The 23564-nt window shown below is 37.4% G+C and overlaps 1 protein-coding gene across 5 annotated transcripts in view; it reads right to left on the reverse strand.

Annotated features, from left to right (window-relative positions):
• The window catches only part of crtc3 (CREB regulated transcription coactivator 3), a 127337-nt gene that overhangs the window by 29836 nt on the left and 73937 nt on the right, over nucleotides 1-23564 (reverse strand). For 3 of the 5 annotated variants that reach the window (XM_061887465.1, XM_061887467.1, XM_061887468.1), the window contains exons 9-14: nucleotides 21783-21832; nucleotides 16245-16465; nucleotides 10688-10923; nucleotides 9115-9258; nucleotides 8596-8700; nucleotides 7978-8185 (exon numbers count right to left, since the gene is read on the reverse strand). In XM_061887465.1, the coding sequence (XP_061743449.1) occupies nucleotides 7978-8185; nucleotides 8596-8700; nucleotides 9115-9258; nucleotides 10688-10923; nucleotides 16245-16465; nucleotides 21783-21832 (964 nt within the window). The remainder of the gene's footprint in view (nucleotides 1-7977; nucleotides 8186-8595; nucleotides 8701-9114; nucleotides 9259-10687; nucleotides 10924-16244; nucleotides 16466-21782; nucleotides 21833-23564) is intronic. The other 2 variants (XM_061887466.1, XM_061887469.1) reach the window with 1 other exon arrangement.

Below are 23564 nucleotides of genomic sequence, written 5' to 3' on the forward strand. Positions count from 1 at the left end.
ACTCTGCAAGACAAACAGCACCAGTGTGCAGGCTACAGTCACCCAGCACTAACTTCGCTGGCTAGGCCACGTTATCAGGATGCCGAAGAACGCTTACCACGCAAGGTGCTTTATGGTCAGCTTCATCTTGGTCACCGCTTGGCAGGAGGCCCAAAAAAGCATTATAAAGATCAAATGAAGACTGTCATGAAGAAATGTGGCCAGAACCCAACCCGGCTGGAGGACACTGCAGACCAACGCTCCACCAAACGGCCGCTCCTCCAACAAGGATTTCATAACCTTGAGGGGGCCCGAGGTGATCGACGAGCCAGGAAGCATCAAAGAAGGCATGAAGCCATTGCCACAACCGCACCCCCAGTCAGTGCCTTCACCTGCTCTGTTTGCGGCAGATCATGTGGATCACGGATTGAACTGTTCAGCCACTTGAGGACTCACAAAACAGAGATGGATTGTCGTCATCGGATACGATGGAAAACCTTAAGTAAGTAAGTATGCTCGCGCATTCAATCTGCGTGCGCTTATCTAAGGTGTGCCCCATTTAACCGACCACGGAAACCAACCAGAAACAACATACAGCTGAGGTGCATGAAAGAAATGCCAAAACCCGCCTTACGTTGTTTCTGATTGGTTTAAGTTGCGTAGTGTCTTCCGTGGTTGGTTAAATGTATGCACAGTGGATTGATGGCTTGGTCTCACAGAGAAGTGGGACTCAACATTCATTCACACCTGGTGGTGGTAAGCTACATCAGTAGCCACAGCTGCCCTGGGGTAGACTGACGGAAGCGTGGCTGCCAGTTTGCGTAGTGTCTTCAGTGGTTGGTTAAATGTATGCACAGTGGACTTAGATTTATATCGCGCTTTTCTAAACACTCAAAGCGCTCACAGAGAAGTGGGACTCAACATTCATTCACACCTGGTGGGTGTAAGCTACATCAGTAGCCACAGCTGCCCTGGGGTAGACTGACGGAAGCTTGCCTGCCAGTTTGCGTAGTGTCTTCCGTGGTTGGTTAAATGTATGCACAGTGGATTGATGGCTTGGTCTGGGAGTGGTTATTTTGATCTGTATGTGCAGCGATTTGAACGAGTAATATAGGGGTGCCCACACTTTTTCTGCATGCAAGCTAGATTTCAATTAACCAAGTCGAGGGGATCTACCGCATTCATATATGTAATTTGGATTTATTCATTTATGAAATAGACGTTTTTGTTAACAAGTTAAAGGTGTTAAATGATAATACAAGCATGTCTCCGTAATATCGCTAAAATGTGTCATTATTCATACGTTCGTTACATCACGCCTTGATTATTGTAACAAATTACTCTCAGGCCTCCCTATGTCTAGTATTAAAAGATTACAGTTGGTAGACTTTTGACAAGAAGAAGAAAGTGTGATCATATTACGTCTATACTGGCTCACCTGCACTGGCTTCCTGTGCACTTAAGATGGGACTTTAAGGTTTTACTACTTACGTATAAAATACTACACGATCTGGCTCTATCCTGTCTTGCTCATTGTATTGTACCATATGTCCCGGCAAGAAATCAGTGTTTAAAGAACACCGGCTTATTAGAATAGAATAGAATATAATAGAAAGTACTTTACTGATCCCTGGGGGAAATTCAGCAAGTAAATACAGCATTAGTGATTCCAAGAGCCCACAAAAAATGTGGGGGCAATAGAGCCTTTTCTATTCGGGCTCCAGTACTTTGGAATGTCCTCCCGGTAACAGTTAGAGATGCCAACTCAGTAGAAGCATTTAAGTCCCATCTTAAAACTCATTTGTATACTCTAGCCTTCAAATAGACCCCCTTTTAGACCAGTTGATCTGCCTTCTCTTTTCTGCTCTGCCTCCCTCTCCTTAGTGGAGGGGGGGGCACAGGTTAGATGACGTGCTAGCTGTCCAAATTCGGAACCCAGAGTGGAACACTCATCTGTGCATCAGTTGATGACGTCTTTGCGCTGCTGACCCGTCTCCACTCCAGATGATCCCCTGCTGGCCCTACTAGGAACTGGACTCTCACACTATTAAGTGGATCCACTCGACGTCTATTGCACCGGTCACCCGGGAGTAGGGGGTGTTCTAATTGTAGCCCATTGGGTTGAGTTTTTCCTTGCCCTGATGTGGGATCTGAGCCAAGGATGTCGTTGTGGCTTGTGCAGCCCTTTACTGTAAGACACTTGTGATTGATTGATTGATGTTTAACACATACAGATTATAAGAATATAAATTGGTGTATTACCTGATTGGGATGACTTGCATTGATTGGAAATCAGACAGTAGTGCTGATAACCTACACATTTTCAAATGGAGGATTAAAAAAGTCCTCCTTTCTGTTCAATACCACATGAAAGTGGTTGGTTTTTGGCATCTTATTTGTCCAGCTTCCATACTGGTTTTTACACACATTACAAGAAACACATTGGCGGCAAACGCCGTAGTTTGCTAGCTTGTGCACGCCAGCTTTCTGAGACTCTTATTTTGTTAGCGCAGGCAGGATGAAGCAGCGCTTTTATTGTGAAGACAGGAACTGTGCAGTCTGTCTTTAGAGTTTTGACGGCAGGTACGGCACGAGAGTCTGTTGAAATAAAAATAGTTTCTCGACTTCCTGAGCTCGCAGAAGCCAGTGTCATCTCTCAAAACCCTTGGGTGCCGTGGATGTCAATCAAGTGACGAAAGTGTGAAGATTGATGATCGCTAATTTTTAGGTCTATTTTTTCAATGCCTGGCTGGCGATGGACTGGCACACCCTCAGGGATCGACCAGTAGCTCGCGATGGACGTAATGGGCACCCCTGGTGTAAAAAAAGTTGTTCCTCCTCGCCTTTTTTTCTTATACTCACCACTAGTCGGCGCTTTGCAGCCACTGATCATGTTATTCTGCATTGAAGTCACCAACTATGGACCACACTGAACACTTGCTCAGAGTTGCCAGGCTTCACCATTTGAGAGTGAAAGTCACGCAAATTAACCTTTATCACGTCACCCTTGACATTGCTCATGCTTATATTCCCCATTCATCACTCTATATTTTTATCACAATAATTACTTTGGTTTTATCATCTTGCTGTAGTTCGAGTAACTTTGATTGATTGATTAAAATACGTAGATTGTATTACACACACGCACTTCCAAATGCACATGCATAAATTATATTACACGCTCACAAATCTGGATGCACATGCTCAAATCTTACACGATTGTAGTGTTGCAAAAGTCACGTGTAAGTGGAAAGTCAATCGAGGGTTTTTTTCTGATTAGGCACAGGGAGACAATTTAAAACACACATACGTGGATCTGAATACACTCACTGGCTCTTTCTCACTTGTGCCAATACATGTACTCGGCCATTGATGCGTTTACAGCCACACAAAAAGTCGGAAAACTCCAATTCCAGGTCGTTACGTGATGATTTACCAATTAATGTGTGCTTATTGTATTATCATTAAGGGGAATAGGAATCTTAATTTATAAATATCAAATAATGAAATGCTGTTATTATATTAAAGAAATACTAATAAAAAATATATATTTTACAGAACGATACAGGAATGTACACTTGATCCCATGCTTATGTCTGATTTTGCAACATGAGAATGTTTTAATGGAAACTAAATGTGATCTCTGAAAGGGTACAAATTATTTCCAAAGTAGGACCTCCACCCAGACTTACAATATTAGTACACAGTTCATGAAAAACAATATTTTTTTTGTTATTGTCAATGTAAGTGGGCCAAAACACTTATATTGGAAAATAATCTCATGGAAATGACTGCTGTCATTTGATTATAATATTGAGAAATATAACTTGTTATTTAGTCAGGTTTGGGACAGTGTGCACATCTGACGTCGCTCATATGTGCACCATTGAATGCTCAAGGAGTTTTTGCATTTTCTCACACACATGAAAAATTAGAGAGAACATTGGTCACAGTTTGAGACTATTCAAGAAAGCTCTGTCAGACCAACTCTCATAAAAAACTTTTAAAAAAACAAAAATGTATTTGTAAATAAAACCTAATTTATTTGAAAAGTCAAAAGTTCTTCTTTCCAAACGAACAATGGCTCTGTATGTTCTAAGGCCTCCCTTGACAGAATTGATCTTAATAAATAAAAGACAGAACCAGTAAATAGTAATGTGTATGAATTTTTGTTTTTTGGGGGGGGTAGGGGTAAAAGAGCTAGTTCGATTAAAAAAAAAAATCCCAGATAATTTTAATCAATTATAACTAAGCTGTGTTTCAACTGTACACAATCTTTATCATTGTGTCTACTAATTAGAAAATGGTGACACTGAAAAAAATAAATAAAACTATGAATATATACGTATATATACACACTATATAGCAATTATTAAAGTGTCAAAATGAAAAACAAATTGTGTGAATAAATTATCATCAATACCATGGAGTCAGCTAGCAATAAATCAGTTTTGCTTCTTTCTACTCCTATACAGGCAAGTTGAATGGTACTCTCCATAATGGAGTCCAAATGTAACTTGTTCAGCATGTCTAAACAAGTATTTTGTTTTACTATGACCACTTCCTCATGTTGTTTAAACCAGTGTTACTTCACCACAAGCTGGGGCCCATTGTTCAAAGTCGTGTATAAAGAGTAAACAATAGATGCACTGACTGCTACCAAGGACGTGTGGGGCTGCATGCAATTGCTGTCGTCAGTTTTTCTGAGGAAATAAACCAAAATATGTCTACATGTCGTTCTAAACATTCTCCAGCTCATAAACATACAATAAAACATGCTTTTGTTTCGTGAAAGTATAATTTTGCGACTGTATTAAACACACTCTGCTGCTACAATCCTGCAGTGTTTTGTGACCAGTAGGCACTCTAGCAATCACCCGACAGCGCAAAAAAAACCACAGACTGCCCAAAAAAATGACTTATTACCCTCATTTTGCCAAACTCTTAATAAGCTTTGGACCAACAATCACAGAGAATTTGTAACTTTTGTGTGAAGTATGTCAACTTGGCTGACTCCAATTTATTTGTAATCACTGTATGTATCTCTCACATTTTTTTTTCCCGAACTGATTCTCCTTTTTCAAATTATGCTAAGTGACTAAGTGTACTTTTATATGTATTTCCGCATATTTCTGCACAATTGGTTGGATTTTACTGACGGCTCACGTCCTCCCCATTAAATATGCTTGGTGGTCAAGCTAGGTTTGCTCTCAATGGGTACTAAGCGCCATTTAGACTTCCTCGTTCAGCTGTACGAGTTGTTGAAATCGCGAAAAGGATAAACGTTTCTTCAGAGTTCCTCGAGAGGTAATCAAAAAGGCCGGAAGATTTAAAGATTTTGCCAAACGACGACCAGAAAAGCATAGAGCCCACACTCCAGGCCATGGGAGCAGACTCAAAGAATACACAAGTTTGCAGTAATCACTTCATTAAAGGTGTGTTTGATATACTTTTAACGGTTATTATTTCCTATTTAAGTATTATCTTGATATTACTGATATTTCTTCAACACAAGTTTGCTGCGAGTGTTTCGAAAAGCACGGACTCGGTGTGTCTAAAAACACAAAGAAAATGTGAGCAAAAGCTAAAGCAGTTCATGTTTTACCAAAGGGAACAATCATAGGTTAAGCTCTATAGTTATATTTTGATAAAGACGGGGGGAAACACGCTACTCGTAAATGAAATGCAACTTTACCCGAGCAACAACAATGCATATTTATCCGGGAGAATCTTGATACCAATTTCTTTGAAATAGCCATGCACAAAGAAGTTGTAGCCCTCCATGCTTTTCCAAATTTTCATCTTTTTTGTCACGTAGCATGGCATCTGGAGCACAATCGTTCTATATGTCTCTCGATCCTTGATACCACTCGACAAATCTTTTTTTGTTTAAAAGTGTATGGATCTGTTCCATTGCATAGTTGGATTTTATGCTCTTATCTGGATTTTGCAGGAAGATTTAAGCCTCTTTTGTACCCAGATGATTCACACAATGCCTGCTGTACAACAGCCACCTTACCTATGATGACCACCACTGGTTATCACTTTCGAGAAGTCAAGTGTCGGAATACAAGCAATAACTCAGATATGATAACACTGTCGAGCAGGAGAGTATGGAGTGATGTAGATATGTTGTAATACTTTAGAGCAGTGGTTCTTAACCTGGGTTCGGTGAGTCAGCCTCGGGGTTTCGACAGAGGTCAAAACACACCCAATTCATCGTGTCAATAAAAACTTCCACCTATCGGGTTATTATGGATACGGCAACAGCTGACTGATTTGCAGGTGTGTAACTTGTTATGAGTTTATGCACTGTGTCGTTTTTTTTCTTTGAACAAGGTGATGTTCATACACGCTTCATTTTGTGCACCAATAAAACAACATGTTAACACTTTAGTATGGGAACATATTCACCATTAATTAGTGGCTTATTAACATGCAAATTAGTAACATATTGGCTCTTAACTAGTCATCATTAAGTACTTATTAATGCCTTATTCGGCATGGCCTCATTCTAACCCTAACCCTCTAACCCTAACCAAATAACTCCAAATTAAGTCTTTGTTTCTTAGAATATGTTCCCCTAGTGTCAAAAAACCTTTGAATTAAGTCTTTGTTATTGAAAATATATTCCCCATATTAAAGTGTTACCAAAAACACATAACTTGGTCTAGTAAAAAAAAAAAAAAACACATTTTATTTTTCACTAATGGGGTTCAGTACCTCCAACAAGGTTAAGAACCACTGCTTTAGCGATACTGTAGTATGATTGTTCATGTTCTTCAGTCACTACATATTGGTTTCCTATTGCATTGCGTTGTGCATTACGAACTCAAACAGGATTCGGGTGGTGACGTAGAAGCTAAGCTTATCTCTCACGGTAGATAGCTTATGGCTATAAAGTAGCACGCTGATATGTTAGTACGCCAGAAAAAATAGTTCCTCCATGTTTGCTCTTACAATATTAATGTCGCTACAATTTGTTTATTATACAGGTAAATGGAATGTAAAGTAAGGATTGGTGGCGGTTTTTTGATAAATGTTTAAGTTTTTTCGAGGCGGAATGGAGTGATTCCCATTAGCTACATTGCTAGCCACCTAGATTTTTACATTTTAGAATAATGGTTCTTGTCTCTCATAACTATTGTGAACAATAGGCAAAACTTCAAAAAAAAGTGCAGTTCCCCTCTAAGGGAATCAATTAAAAATTCTGCAAATGAATTCAAGGAATTGATATACATGGATCTGAACAAAAACTATTTTTCGATTCCCATTCCTACGAATGAAAGAACTGCCAAAGGGGAACTGATCTTAGAACGTAAGCCAAACCTTTGAAAGCAATCAACAGTTCCTTTCCTGTTTCCCTCCCACACTTCCATCCATCCATTTTTCACCACTTGTCCCTTTTGGGGTCGCGGGGGGGTGCTGGAGCCTATCTCAGCTGCATACGGCCAGAAGGCGGTGTACACCCTGGACAAGTCGCCACCTCATCGCAAGGCCAACACAGATAGACAGACAACATTCACACACTAGGGCCAAATTAGTGTTGCCAATCAACCTATCCCCAGGTGCATGTCTTTGGAGGTGGGAGGAAGCCGGGGTACCCGGAGGGAACCCACGCAGTCACGGGGAGAACATGTACACTTCATTTGTTTTTATTGATTTGGCACTTTTTAGCTTAACAACACAGTGGACCAGAACTTGATGAGTTGGTCGAGTTAAGACAAGTTGTCAACAACCGGTATTGACTTTAACTACTTTCAGAGTATTACGCTACTTCAATTTGTCTGTTATAACACAAAACTAAGATGTTATGGTTTTGTTAAGATAGTTTAGCACATTTTGCCCTTCATTGTATTGGTTTTAATGTACTGGTATTTGCACCTAAATACAAAGATGTGATTATTTGTCACACTTACTACTACACAAGTGACCTCCGGTTTTTTTAGTTACATTTGGTTGCTTCCACAGAAAAGGAAGGCGGCAGTGGACACTCACCAGTGAGTATGATGTTGGGCACTCCTCCACTGCAGTTGGAGTACAGCATGTTTGAACTCATGTGCATGGGGTCATGCAAGTTACCGTGGCTACCACCCAGTCCTGTAAGGCCTGCCTGGGAGTAGTACAGGGAGGAAGAAGAAGGGTCGAAGCAAGATGTAGCTGCTGTGAAAGTCATTGCGTTTTCCAACAGACTGAAGTGGTCCAACTACCAGTCAGATTTTTGGAAGCAGATGGCAAAAAACAGAAAACAAGAGAGAAATGAAGTGTTGATGATTGATAGCATAAACTGAGAACACTGCATATTCATCAATATTTAAATGATTTAAAACCACAAATGCACGTGTGCTAGTTTAATAAGAAGTACAGTACATATTCGTTGAGATTAGTTTCAACTTAAATAAATTAGCATATCAGCTAGCAAATAACTACACAGATACACAAATAACAGTAAAGTGTATTGATGCTGAAATTATTTTTTTAAATTTTGTACCATAAAGGTAAGCACTGTTGTTGAAGGCATTTTAAGGCCAAATTGATGTTTTAACCATGATGCATTTTGGAATTTTATTGGATTGTATGTACAGTATGTTGTAAATCCAAGTGTGTGTCGCAGACCTGGTATGGGAGGGTTTTGCTCTGGCGACTAGAGAACCACTGCTCCATGAAGGAATCACTAGAGAGTGCTGCCATGTTGTGCTGCCAAAAAAAACAGCCAGACTGCTGTCAAAATTGCAAGGAAACAGTCTTTCAATATTCTTTCATTCTATAACAAATTACATTTAATATAATATGTTAATTTAACCTCCTGAGAGCCAGCGTTCTCTGCAGTGACATTGTTTTTTTGTTTTTTTTTCTCCCCAAAAGAAATTTGACGCAAACAAAACTCTGAATAAAAAACAAATGCCCACTGCAGATGACACTGGTTCTCAGGAGAATATTTAATAACATCAGTTTAGCTAAATATTTATTGATAACTTATTTTGACAGTGCAGACCAACACCATGTACTAACTACAAGACTACACATGCACAGAATAAGCACCATTGCTGGTGAGCAATACAATAAATAAAAGGGGTGTGTTTATTTTTATTTTTTTTAAATACTTGAGGATGCAGAAAGTATCTAGGTACTTACTTGACTTGGGTTAAAGTCTTGAGGGGACACAGGTTGCTGTTGATGCAACGTGAGGGACTGGTCCGCTCCATGTTGGGATTGCTGGTAGAGCGGATAAGGAGGGGGAGGTTCCCTTGGCATGTTGCTGGTATCTAAAGCAACTCTCTACAAAGAAAGCCAACAGTTGTCACTACCAGGTTAGGACTGACAGTAATTCACTGCATTTGATTTTAATTTCATGGAACTGTCTTTTTTTTTTTTTTACCATTACAGGTATTTAAAATGGTGAATGGCTTTAATCAATAAACAGTACTATTAATAAGTTGGGATGCCCCTTCTACTTTGCTAGCATTAGCAAGTGAGTCCAAGTGTGTTTGACTAGGACAACATTTTTTAAATATGGTATTTTAATACACACTTAGAAATACATATACAATTTTTTCCGGAATATAAAGCGCTACTTTTTTCACAAGCTTTGAACCGTGTGGTTTAAGAGTGGATTTTTCTTGGGTAACAGCTACATTTTGAAATTCCATCCATCCATTTTCTACCGCTTGTCCCTTTTTGGGGCGCCGGGGGGTGCTGGAGTCTATCTCAGCTACATACGGGCGGAAGGTGGTGTACACCCTGGACAAGTCGCCACCTGATCGCAGTGCCAACACAGACAGACAGACAGACAACATTCACACTCAAATTCACACACTAGGGCCAATTTAGTGTTGCCAATTAACCTAATTGATTAAGCAAAGTAATCAAACAATGTACTACAATGATCCACTTTAAAAAAATGTTCAAACTCAAAGTGTTTACTAAAGTACAAAGAAGAATAATCCTGATAGACGTCTTGAACCTTAATAAGAAAGGAAAACATCGTATTCATCTCATAAAGGATGAATAAAGACATAACTGACTTTATTGTTTTGTTTGATCAGCCGTTTTACTGCTGTGTTACAGTCACTGCTTGGAAACAATTAAGGTATATAAATAGATACAGGCTGGGGAAATAATTCATTTTTAGATGCATCGAGAATTCGGACATGGACGATTTAAAAATTGATTAGTAAACGTCAATAATCAATCAGTTTATTTATTGTAAATAAAGTATTGCAGATAGTTCTAAAATTTGACTGACTGAGATCGGACCAGTTCCTTTATTATAGGGCACTTATGTACCAATTTTGCACACATTTCTATTAATTTAACATATGTGGAAATTAATGTAACTTTCTTATTCCAAATGCACTGTTTCTTAAAATTGCAAGTGATAAATGCTTATTTAGAGAAATTAAATAATCAATATACATTAATTAAAGATGCATCTTTAATCACTTTTTAATCTAATCGTAGTTTGTGAGTGGTAACCGAATCGTGATTTGCCCAAAGATTCCCACTGCTATAAACTTTTGTGTAATCATCTTATTTAACAACGTACCGGTATATATTTTCGGCATCTAGTCCGGAGCGGCTAATATATGAAAACATATTTTTCTCTTCTAAAATTTAGTGGGTGTGGCTTATATAACGGTGCGGTTTATACTCCGGAAAATACGGTTTTCAAGTGTCAAGTATTTTTCTTTAACATGTTCTGTCATACCTGTGTGATAGGGGACAGTGATGGGGACATAGTGGGAGACAACTGCTTAGTCAGACCCCTACGTTGCTCCGCACCAGGAGACAGGGTGAGGGGGCTGATAGGTGCTGGTCTTCGTCGAGGAGAGTTACCAGAGAGACGCAGAGATGAGTTAATGGGGGGATTGCTGAGAGAAACAGGAAGCTGGCAGTTGTTAAGGGACGCTTGCATTGCAGGATTACTCAGAGAAGAGGAGAGGCCTGTATGGACAAACACATGCAAACATGGATTAGCCAAATTTTGAAGAATAACATTTTTAATAACAACCAAAAATTAAAATCTAACATGTGCCATGATTCTTGTTTTTTCATGGATTAAAAAGAATAACTGAAGTGCCTCTTATTGATAGCAATAGTTCTAATGATGTGTGTGTGTGTAAACTTCTAACACAAACCGTTTAATACAAAACACTATCCAATTTGAAAACCTCCCAAACAAAACAAAAAATGCATGGTTTTGTGTTCTTTTTTTTAATACTAAGGTCAACAGCAACCTACTTTCATTATATTTAAGTCTTTGTATTTTATTATACTGTTTACGCTGACTACTGTATTTTTCGGAGTATAAGTCGCGCTGGAGTATAAGTCGCACCTGCCGAAAATGCATAATAAAGAAGGAAAAAAACAAACAAACATATAAGTCGCACTGGAGTATAAGTCGCATTTTTTGCGGAAATTTATTTGATAAAACCCAACACCAAGAATAGACATTTGAAAGGCAAATTAAAATAAATAAAGAATAGTGAACAACAGGCTGAATAAGTGTACGTTATATGACGCATAAATAACCAACTGAGAAGGTGCCTGGTATGTTAACGTAACATATTATGGTAAGAGTCATTCAAATAACTGTAACATATAAAACATGCTATACGTTTACCAAACAATCTGTCACTCCTAATCGTTAAATCCCATGAAATATATTACGTCTAGTCTCTTATGTGAATGAGCTAAATAATATTATTTGATATTTTACGGTAACGTGTTAATAATTTCACACATAAGTCGCTCCTTTGTGTAAGTCGCACCCCCGGCCAAACTATGAAAAAAACTGCGACTTATAGTCTGAAAAATACGGTAAATCTGGTGTTAATTTTTATGTATATTTTTTTGAATGGACTCTGTTGTATGTACCATCAACTTGTCAGGGACAACAGATGGAATTCATCTTTGGCAATTTGGTACATTTACATTTCTATGTTCATTAATGTGAATTGTCCATTGTAACAAATGAAATAATATTTATGTGGTTGGCACACAATTGAGGTGTAGAATGGACTTGTTAATGGGGCACCCTTCACAGTTTTCAACAAAAAGTTGATTGTGCCAAACTCCATTCAACCGGACTGCATTGCCATTCAAACAATTTGGAACAATAAAAGGCTTTGTGACGCCAAAATTAAATGCGGAAGTTACAGCTCCATGCATTATGTATTGATTATTGCAGCATGCTTTATAACTCCATGTCCTTGACATCAATTCGGTCATTTGGGAACTTTATTCTGTGATTGGGGAGGCCTGCAAAAATGAGAAAATAGAGCCACACAGAGAAAAGAAAAAAAGAGATGATTATAGGGAGGCAAAAAATGTGCTGCTCAGCCAAAAACCACAGTCACAAACTACTGAGAAGACAGGCAGAACCGGAGTAGCCATGGAAGGCTGGCGAAGTTCAAAGTGAGGACGCTTTTGAGATCATTTAAACACAATGAATGCGTGGGTTCCCTCCGGTTCCCACTTCCAAAGACATGCACCTGGGGATAGGTTGATTGGCAACACTAAATTGGCCCTAGCGCGTGAATGAATGTGAATGTTGTCTGTCTATCTGTGTTGGCCCTGCGATGAGGTGGCGACTTGTCCAGGGTGTACGCCGCCTTCCGCCCGATTGTAGCTGAAATAGGCACCGGGGGCCCCCGCGACCCCAAAGGGAATAAGCGGCAGAAAATGGATGGAGGGGATGGATTTCCATAACACGGTTACCGGGTGGCGACAAACATCTCAAGCTCAAAAAATGCAAGTGGTGGTTTGTACGTGAAGTAAGGCCTTGATTTATTTCACAAAAAAACTGAAACGTGCGAGAAAAGGACACGCACTGTGACTGAATGTACAAGTCAGAAACATTAGAGGGCAGGGTGCCTTCAACTTCTATTGCAGTATCTATCTCGCCATTGTTTACAAGCTGGGAGTCACTTCCAAATATCACTAAACCACAACCACCACCACAATGGCCTCTTTCTCCTTACAGGATGCAGATTGGTCTGGTCATTCTTTGTCCTGCTGGGTGGAACTAAATGACGCCATCATATAATTTGCATACGCATGTCATTTTAATAGACACTGTGGGGTAGACAAAAAGTGAGCAAAAAACATGACCAGCAAAACAAGTTTAGAAATTAGGGCTGTCAAAGTTGCAATTAATCATAATTTAAAAAATATTGGTTATAAATGCAGATTAATCCAAATAATTTAAAATAGAAATCAGTAGTGTCATTTGAAAATGTCAATAAGCTTGTTTCTCTGGCCAGTGGTTCTCAAATGGGGGTAATTGAAGGTATTCCAAGGGGTACGTGAGATTTTTTTATAAATGTTCTAAAAATAGCAACAATTCAAAAATCCTTTATGAATATAATTATTGAATAATACTTCAACAACATATGAATGTAAGTTCATAAACTGTAAAAGGAATTAAACAATGCAATATTCAGTGTTGACAGCTAGATTTTTTTGTGGACATATTCCATAAATATTCATGTTAAAGATTTCTTTTTTTGTGAAGAAATGTTCAGAATTAAGTTCATGAATCCAGATGGATCTCTATTACAATCCCCAAAGAGGGCACTTGATGATTACTTCTATGTGTAGAAATCTTTATTTAGAATTGAATCCCTTGTTTATTTTTCAACATGTTTTTAGTTTTTTTTATATCTTTTTTCCTAAATGGTTCAAGAAAGACCACTACAAATGAGCAATATTTTGCACTGTTATACAATTTAATTAAACAGAAACTGATGACGTAGTGATGCATTTTACTTCTTTATCTCTTTTTTTCAATCAAAAAGGCTTTGCTCTGATTAGGGGGTACTTGAATTAAAAAAATGTTCACGGGGGTACATCACTGAAAAAAGGTTGAGAACCACTGCTTTAAGCATTTGGTTGAAGAAAGAGTAAATGCAGACAAAAGTGCACTCTGAGTTATAATTATGAACGTGTTTTAGTATCATCAATCAATGTTTATTCATCCATTCATTCATTTTCTACCGCTTGTCCCTTTTGGGGTCGCGGGGGGGCACTGGAGCCTATCTTAGCTGCATTCAGGCGGAAGGTGGTGTACACCCTGAGCAAGTCGCCACCTCATCGCAGATTTTCATTTATATAGCCCTAAATCACTTGTGATTTAGGGCTATGTACACTAATAAATGTTATTTATTAGTGTACTATAAATCATGTATCTGATGTACACTAATAAATGTTATTTATGTACACTTATTTATGTACATTAATAAATGTTATTTATGTACACTTATTTATGTACACTAATAAATGTTACTTATTAGTATAAAATAAATCATGAATCTGATGTACACTAATAAATGTTATTTATGTACACTTATTTATGTACATTAATAAATGTTATTTATTAGTGTACATCACCACCTTGTTAATGGCACTTTTGTACAAAATGTGCCCTTCATACTACACTGTTACTCAACATTTTAAACAGTCAATGATCTGCATTCAAGTTAGGGCTGGGCGATATATCGATATGAACGATATATCGCAGGTTTGTCTCTGTGCGATATAGAAAATGACTATATTGTAATATTCGATTACTATATGTTTTCACACAGTTGCTTTTAGCTGCGTGCATTACATTACTGGCGTTTCTCACTTCTTCTCGTCTCCTTCTCACAGAGACAGAAAACAAGCCCGCCTTGTTACATACGTCACATACTGTCGCGCGTCTAGCATCATATGCTCTCGCTGAGAGCTAACGTTAGCATGGCTAACATTAACTGAGGCAGGTCGAGTTGCTTTTAGCTGTGGGCATTACACAACAGGTGTTTCTCACTCCTCCTCGTCTCTCATTCTCACAGAGACGGAAAACAAGCCCGCCTTCTTACATACGTCACATACTCTAGCGTCAGAGCTCTCACCGATCAGAGAGGTAGCAGCATGGCTAACGTTAGCTGAGGCAGGTCGTGCAAGCGGAGCGGAGCGGAGCTTGTGACAATACAAGAGAGAGATGGTTCGAAACTGATCACAAATGGAGGAAGAACACAATAATTGCCCAAAATAAAGAGCAGGGGATCCCTCATCTGGCGGTGGTTTGGCTTAAAGTGGGAAGATATTCAGCAGACAACAGCAATATGCAAAGTATGCAGCAGAAGTGTTACTACAAAAAGGTAGCAACACTCTTAATTTGTTTTTTCATTTAAAAAGTCACCCGTGAGAGAATAAAGAGTATTTAATAAATACAGTTTTGGTCAATTGACTTAGTTGTGATTTCCCTCTCTGCATGAAAGTTTAAAAGTAGCATATATTAATGCAGTATGAAGAAGAATGTTTTAATGTAGACACTTAGAATCATCATACTGCTGTGATTAAATGCATCAAGTGTTCATTCAAGGCCAAGGCAAAATATTGTGATATATATCGTATATCGCAATACGGCTTAAAAATATCGCGATATTAATAAAAGCCAATATTGCCCAGCCCTACTTCAAGTAAAACATTTGAAAAATGTTTGTGTTTAACATTCTGAAGACAAACTTGCATTCAATTACGCAAGTTTGTCTTCAAATTATGCAGGCAAATAACTCAAATTATGCAGGCAAATAATTAGCTGTGATTGTGATTTATTAAAATTCAAAAGTGTCAATCTCATTCGAACCATATTTGTGGTGGCCCGCCACAAATAAAATTCTGAGTAGATGGACAATCCACCATTAAGCCATGACTACCGTATTTTTCGGACTATAAGTCGCAGTTTTTTTTCATAGTTTGGCCGGGGGTGTGACTTATACTCAGGAGCGACTTATGTGTGAAATTATTAACACATTACCCTAAAATATCAAATAATATTACTAGGCTCATTCACGTAAGAGACTAGACGGATAAGATTTCATCAGATTTAGCGATTAGGAGTGACAGATTGTTTGGTAAACGTATAGCATGTTCTATATGTTACAGTTATTTGAATGACTCTTACCATAATATGTTACGTTAACATGCCAGGCACCTTCTCAGTTGGTTATTTATGCGTCATATAACATTCTTTATTTATTTTAAATGGCTTTTGAAATGACTATTCTTGGTGTTGGGTTTAATCAAATACATTTACCCCAAAAATGCGACTTATACTCCAGTGCGACTTATATATGTTTTTTTCCTTCTTTATTATGCATTTTCGGCAGGTGCGACTTATACTCCGGAGCGACTTATACTTCGAAAATTGTGGTAATAGCCTTAGAACAAAAATATTTTGTAAACTGTAAATGTGGCACAGATATAGCGCTTCAACTAACCGTGTGAGTTGCCAATGCCCAGGTGCATCATGGCGGCCGGCAGGTTTCCGGTGCTGCTTCCCCCACTAATATTAGAGTATCCTCCATTGTCTTCAGGGTCCAGTGGAGTGGAGAGCGGGGAGGGAAAGTGCAGGTTGCTGAGATCGGGTAGAGAGCCTCCAGTGTTCAATGAGCCCTGGTAGTGGGGAAGACCAGAATTTTGCTCTGGAGAAGGGAAAACACTGGAAAAAATAAGAATCTGATTAGATATCTGTTAATAATGTCTATAATTAAACACAATGTTTACAGAAATGTACAATCATTGCTGTATTCCTCTTGGCTTTGCATTTTTAAAGGGAAGAGAGAGCTAATTTGAAAGTGAGTTATTATGTTTTGATGATTCAGATCACTTGGGGATCACCATAATGTAGAGGAGAAACATTTGCTCATAAAATTCCTGTTGCATCACATAATGTCTTATCTGTGAGAAGAAAGTGAACATAAAGCAGTTACCTGCCGAAATCCAAATAATGTAAGTGCTTAAATATGTATATATGGCTCCCAATAAAATGTGCAACATTTAATTAATTAATGGCTGCAAGGAACCTACTCTAGTCTGGGTAAAAGGTGGCTGGTCTTGAATCATTGTGTGCACATCAAAATCAAAGCACAATAGTAAATATGACTCTAAAATATTTTTATGAGTCATTGATATTATACTGTGGAAACAATTTGCTAAATTATCTTAGCAAACAATTACATTCTGTTCTGTGTACATTTCAACCAGCTGGACTACTTTTTGAAATATGGGTTGTCATTGGAATTTGGAATGAACTCAGCTGCTCCCAAGCACTTGGTCTTGTCTTTTGCAAACAATACCGAATAAGAATGTGAATCTCACACAACACCTCTCAGTTCGATTCCGATTTTTGGGGTGACGGTTGTTTCAGAATTCAAAAATCACAAAATATATTATTTGTGGCATAAACTATAATACAAACTTTTCAAAACAGGTTAAGAGACGTTCTTCTTAGTGCTGACATGATGTATAAGAGTGGCAAATGAGCACTGAGATGGCCTAAAAAATGTCTTTTATAAAATTGATTTTTTTAAATTCAGAATCGTAATAGATAAGGATCGCCATTTAGATATAAATACTTTTGTTTCCAACATCCATAATACCTAATACATTCTCGAGTTTCCAAACACAGCATACAAACAATATTCAAACTATCAAAAGACTAAAAACACACACGCAAACACCAGAGGTGGGCTTTGTGCTGTCCGAAACACTATCAGAAGCACTGACATACATTCACAATGACAAATTGTCGTATTTGCCCAAAGAAAGTGTGTTTATTTACAGCATCTGCGACAGTCATCATCTTTATTGCTTCTGGTACAATAAATCATAGTTGAGCTTCTACAATGTGTGTTTCCATGTCAATGCATTTATAATCAGGAGTGATCGCCTGATTAAATTTAAGATTCAGATAATGAGGGCATTTTCATTTTACCGTCTTCTGTTTTTTTGTGGCTCCCCATTAGTATTTACGGTAGCAAAGACTACTCTTCCTGGGGTCCAGCAGCAGAGTGTGTTGTATCAGAGCTAAACTGTTTGCCAAATAGTCTGTATCACTCTGGAAATGATGGATGGATTATGTTTATAAATAAAAGTATGTATGGAGCCAAAACAATGCCAGTAAGATTTGGCACGGAAAAAAAAAGACATTGTAGAAAAAGTTGTAATGGCACCAAAATGAGTTTTAGCTTCAAATAAATAAAACCATTAAAAAAAATACACTGCTTTTTTAACCTTGATATATTTTTCAATGCCAATATTAACATTTGTGTACCGTATTTTTCGGACTATAAATCACACTTTTTTTCATAGTTTGGCCGGGGGTGCGACATATACTCCAGAGTGACTTATGTGTCAAAACACATTACCGTAAAATATCAAATAATATTATTTATCTCATTAGCGGAAGAGACGAAGAAAATGTCAGCAATCGTCCCACACACGTCAGCAATTGTCTCACACAGACATCAGCCAATAAGAATTTGGCGGGGGAGGGTCATGGCAGAAGTGCATTGTGGGTCATGGAATGCTAACTACTATATGCTATATGCTACTGCCGTAGCTTTTAAAATGAATCATTTCATTGTTGGCGGTAACTTATAAAAACTGAGAAGGGCTGAACAAAAATGGCACCGAAAAGGAAATCATGTACTGCAGATAACACAATATCAAATAATATTATTTATCTAATTCGCGGAAGAGACGAAGACAATGTCAGCAACAGTCACACACACGTCAGCCAATAAAAATTTGGCGGGCGAAGTTCATGGCAGAAGTGCATTGTGGGTCATGGAATGCTAACTACTATATGCTACTGCTGTAGCTATTGAAATGGATCATTTCATCGTTGGCGGTAACTTATAAAAACTGCAAAGGGCTGAACAAAAATGGCACCGAAAAGGAAATCATGTACTGCAGATAACAAGCTGTACGTAGTGAAATATGCAGCAGAAAACGACAAGAGGAAGCGGCGCATACCTTTGGAGTTGGCAGAATTGTTTAGAAGCGACATCGAGGAAGAAGATTTCAAGGGATTTAGCGATTAGGAGTGATGGATTGTTTGGTAAACGTATAGCATGTTCTATATGTTATAGTTATTTGAATGACTCTTACCATAATATGTTACGTTAACATACCAGGCACCTTCTCAGTTGATTATTTATGCGTCATATAACGTACACTTATTCAGCCTGTTGTTCACTATTCTTTATTTATTTTAAATTGCCTTTCAAATGTCTATTCTTGGTGTTGGATTTAATCAAATAAATTTCCCCCAAAAATGCGACTTATACTCCAGTGCGACATATATATGTTTTTTTCCTTCTCTATTATGCATTTTCGGCCGGTGCGACGTATACTCCGGAGAGACTTATAATCCGAAAAATACGGTACACTTTAATAGTTTTTGTGTGTTTCAAATGTTTTTATGTTCAACTTTTTTTTTACATTATCTTATATTCTTTTACGGTTTTGTTTCTTTTATTTTTGGTTTCATTTCCTTTTTTACGGTTTTTAAATTAATGGCAGTGTTTTGGCTTGTGGGGCAGGTGTATGTGTGCGGTGCTTACAACAAGCTTACCCGGAAGCAGTTGAATTAGATTTGGGCTTGCAAGTAAAACACCGTAGAGGAAGACAGGAGCTCTAAATCAAGTTTAATGTGTATGCTATCTATGTGTCAACCTAGCCATACTTTCAAGATGTAGCATAAGCGGTACAGATATTGAAATAGGCATTTTTAAATTATGCATGGAACAATACAGTTATAGATTGTTACAGTTCTACGCAAAGAGAAAAGCGCAACTTTAACATGTAGGTAGAGCTGTATTTATTCATTCAAAACATCTAACACCGGACGTGTAAAGCTTGGTGTGAAATGAGTAACTTAAATGTGTGTTAAAATACACAACTTCCACTATCGTATTGTTGAGCAACTTCCGGCAGTTCTTCCTCTTTTTACCCGGGAGAGAGAGAGAAAGCTTAATATCCAGCCTGTGGAGACAAGTTCATGCGCAAGCTTTTTTTCAGCATGTGGAAATAAAGCCTTACATATTTTTTTTTCTATTTTTGGACCTAAGTAGGTTGACTCAAGTCTTATTGTATTGTATTATCAATTATTATTTTGACTTATATAAATTGATAAATAATGTGCTGAAACTATCACTGTAGTGATTAATTTCCTGCCTTAATTGCAAAATATTACAAAATAGGGGAATGCATTCAGCTATCTTAAATGACATTCTATTCCACGTAATATTTGAATGTGCATTTGAAAGTACAACCTATATTGCAAAGGTAAGAGACTTTTTTCAATGAATTAGAAAAAAAGGCTGGGCTTTTAGAAAATACATTTCTACTAACAATTACATTAAAACATCTTTAAAAATAATATCTGAGTAGTGACTTTTGATGTTGCTGTATTTATTTCAACAAAACATACCAAGAAGACTTCTGCCTTTCTGAAACATCTGGATTTTCTCCAGTGTGTTTTTGAGGGGACATTCTGTATGTCCAACTACAGTAAATAGTATATGTAAATCTACTTTATATATAAAACCCATTTTGAAAGTAACAAAGTTGACCAAAGGGGTTTATGAATTAGGTAAGAAGTCAAAACCTAATAAATGTTATATTAGGTCTAAAAATCCAAGCTTTATGTCCGAGCAGGACATACATTTACTAAAAGCAGCACACGAAAGCCTACTTAAGATAATTGTAAAAATAACTTTTACTTCATAATTTCATATTTTGAAGATTTTTTAAAAATTTGATTTAGAGCCCCTCGGTCCTCTTGTCTTCTTCTATGGTATTTCAAGTAAAACTTGTTCCGGGTAAATATGTTATAAGCTATGCCAAAACACTGCCATTACTTTGAAACCGTAAAAAAAAAAGAGGTGAAACCGAAAATAAAGAAACAAAACCGTAAAAAAAAAGTTGGACATAAAAACTTTTGAAACAAAAAAACAATAAAATTGTACACAACTATGAATATTGACATCAAAAGCATGTCATTATTAAAAAAATATCCAGCAAAAATATAATATTTTCAATGTATTTATTTGGCGTGGCACGGCGACTCTTGCAACTGCGCCAGCAACCTGAGGGTTACTTGTTCGATCCCCAGCTTCAACCAACCAAGTCACGTCCTTTGTGTCCTTGAGCAAGACACTTCAACCTTGTTCCTGACAGGTCGTGGTTAGTCTTCCATCAGTGTGTGAATGTGTGTATGAATGGGTAAATGTGGAAACAGTCTCAAAGAGCTTTGAGTACCTTAAAGGTATAAAAGCGCTATACAAGTATAACCCATGTACCATTTATCATTTGTTGCCAAAACTTGTTTCAGTGCCAATACAACTTTTTCTACAATGTCATTTTTTTTCTCGATACCAAATCTTGCTAGCAGTGTTTTGGCTCCATAAGTATGATGCATTTCATTGGCCGGTACATTATCGACAAGTTTTTAAAAAAATATATTGTTACATTAGGCCGAGCACCAAATTTTCAAGAACCTTTTATAGCTGACCTCTATGGTTAATTACACCATGCTCGAAGTTACTTGCAGAAATGTAACACGTGTATTGGCGATAAGGTATTTAAAAAAAACATGTTTATCCAAGTCATTTTCTTCATGATAATGATAGTCATTCCCAATACCTGAAATGCCTATCACTTTATGATGCCACAACTATTTATGATGTGTTCTTGTATATCATTTATGGTTTGTAGAATAGCGACGTGATAGTGGTGGTATTACAAGATGGGCTAGGTCAGGTAAGTCCCCACTAAAGGCCCAAGTACAAAATGCACTGCGTGTCACTGACAGAAATATCTTTCTGTTGAAGAATCAATGCATTTCATAGAAATCCTGCTTAGACTTCGGTACAAGTCTTTACTTCCAAGAATCTCTTCTTACTTTAGCTGACTACATGGATTGTGTTTTGTCAAAAGACAATTATTCGGACATATTACATAACACTTACTTGATACCAGGCACTTCACAGGATTTAGGCCTTGATGCAAGAGATTGGGCCTGAAAAAGAAACATTTTTGAGTTCAGTTGAGTTTGAGTTTATTTCGAACATGCATGGATACAACATGATCGGAATTTCCAGTTTCTCTTTTCAACATGTTCGAAAAGGAGTAGGAAGATGCAGGGCTTATTTAATCTTACCCCTTTTTCTTTACATAGCAGTTGCTAACACTTATGTTCACTTCCTGTTCTCAATTTATTCACAATATACTCCATAAGCAATAACATAAAAAAATAAACGAATAATAATTTGTGAAGTAAGGTTCTCAGCGAGTATTTTAGATTTGTTTATGAAACTCTCCAATTTTTTTCAATGTTTGTATTTAACCAACCAGCTGCCTGGCTCACACAACGACCATACGCACCATGAAGTGCATTATGTATTATCTGTGGTGAAAGTAACCAAAACAAATTGTATTTATTATGTAAATACTTGGGATTTTGCAATGATTTTAGAAAATTGTGGAAGTAAAAAAAACAGTTTATATTTGTGAATTGGTGTTTGTCTCCAGTCGTATAAATTGGTGCAACTTTCGCTATTTTCTTTTTGATTGGGAATTTTCCTGTTTAAAATTATAAGTTACTGATTTACATTAGTAGTTCTGAGATCTCTTCAATAAACTGTTTTATCGTTTCCATATAAATTCCATTACAGTCGATTGAAGTCTTGGATTTGCATTTTTTTCCACGATTTTAATTATTTCCTCCTGTGTCAATTTTGTGAGGAACATTAAAGTTGTGATTTCTATCTATAGTGTATAGAAGTCCTCAGTTGAAACTGGGTCTGGAATCCTTTCCTCCAATTTTGGTAAAATATTCACGAAGTCATTATTGAAACTTTCAACTACTTGTACTTACTTTGTATTAGAAGAATAACATCTTGAATTTCAGGTTTCTACCTCGGGTCAATGGTGGTGTAAATCACAGCTAATTTCTTAAAGTCAGCGTGGCCTCACGACAATTTGGGTACGGAGACCCTAGATCAAACCTGGGCAAATTAAGGCCCGGGGGCCACATGCAGCCCGTTAAGCTTTTCAATGTGGCCCGCCGGACATTCCCAAATCTTTTTATTTAGATGTTTAAGATGTAAAGTGTAGCTGTCATGATGTGCATTCAGGTATTCTAATGACCCTTTTTGATTGATTGATTGATACTTTTATTAGTAGATTGCACAGTACAGTACACATTCCGTACAATTGACCACTAAATGGTAACACCCGAATAAGTTTTTCAACTTGTTTAAGTTGAGGTCCACGTTAATCAATTAATGGTAATCCATACCCTAAGTCTTCAACTACACTAAGTCTTTACATGCTTGGAATCTGCATGAATTACTAGTTACTATGGTCAGATAATTAGTTACTATGGTCATTTAATTAATTAGTGTAGTCATCTAGTTAGTTACTATGGTAATCCACGTCATAGCAGCTCAGACGAGGCACCAAGCAGTGTGTGCGGGAAGCGTTCCCACAGACGCACAACAAAGTTCTAAAGTTTAGTGATGTATCAGATATATCAGATTTTAGGTGTGTTTATTTTGTACCTTTCCAGTTCATATTTCCCTGTTTGTTACATTTTTGTTGTGTTTCACTTGATTGTAAAATATGTCGATCGAAAGGGTGTGTGATTATTTTGTCAATTTTCAGTGTTTTATCCTTCATAGAAAAATGTAAATTTCCATTACGTTTTTTAAAGCGGTCTGTCATAACGTTTTAGCATTCAATCTGACATT

Source organism: Nerophis ophidion, linkage group LG25 (assembly GCF_033978795.1).
Source record: "Nerophis ophidion isolate RoL-2023_Sa linkage group LG25, RoL_Noph_v1.0, whole genome shotgun sequence".
NCBI lineage: Eukaryota > Metazoa > Chordata > Actinopteri > Syngnathiformes > Syngnathidae > Nerophis > Nerophis ophidion.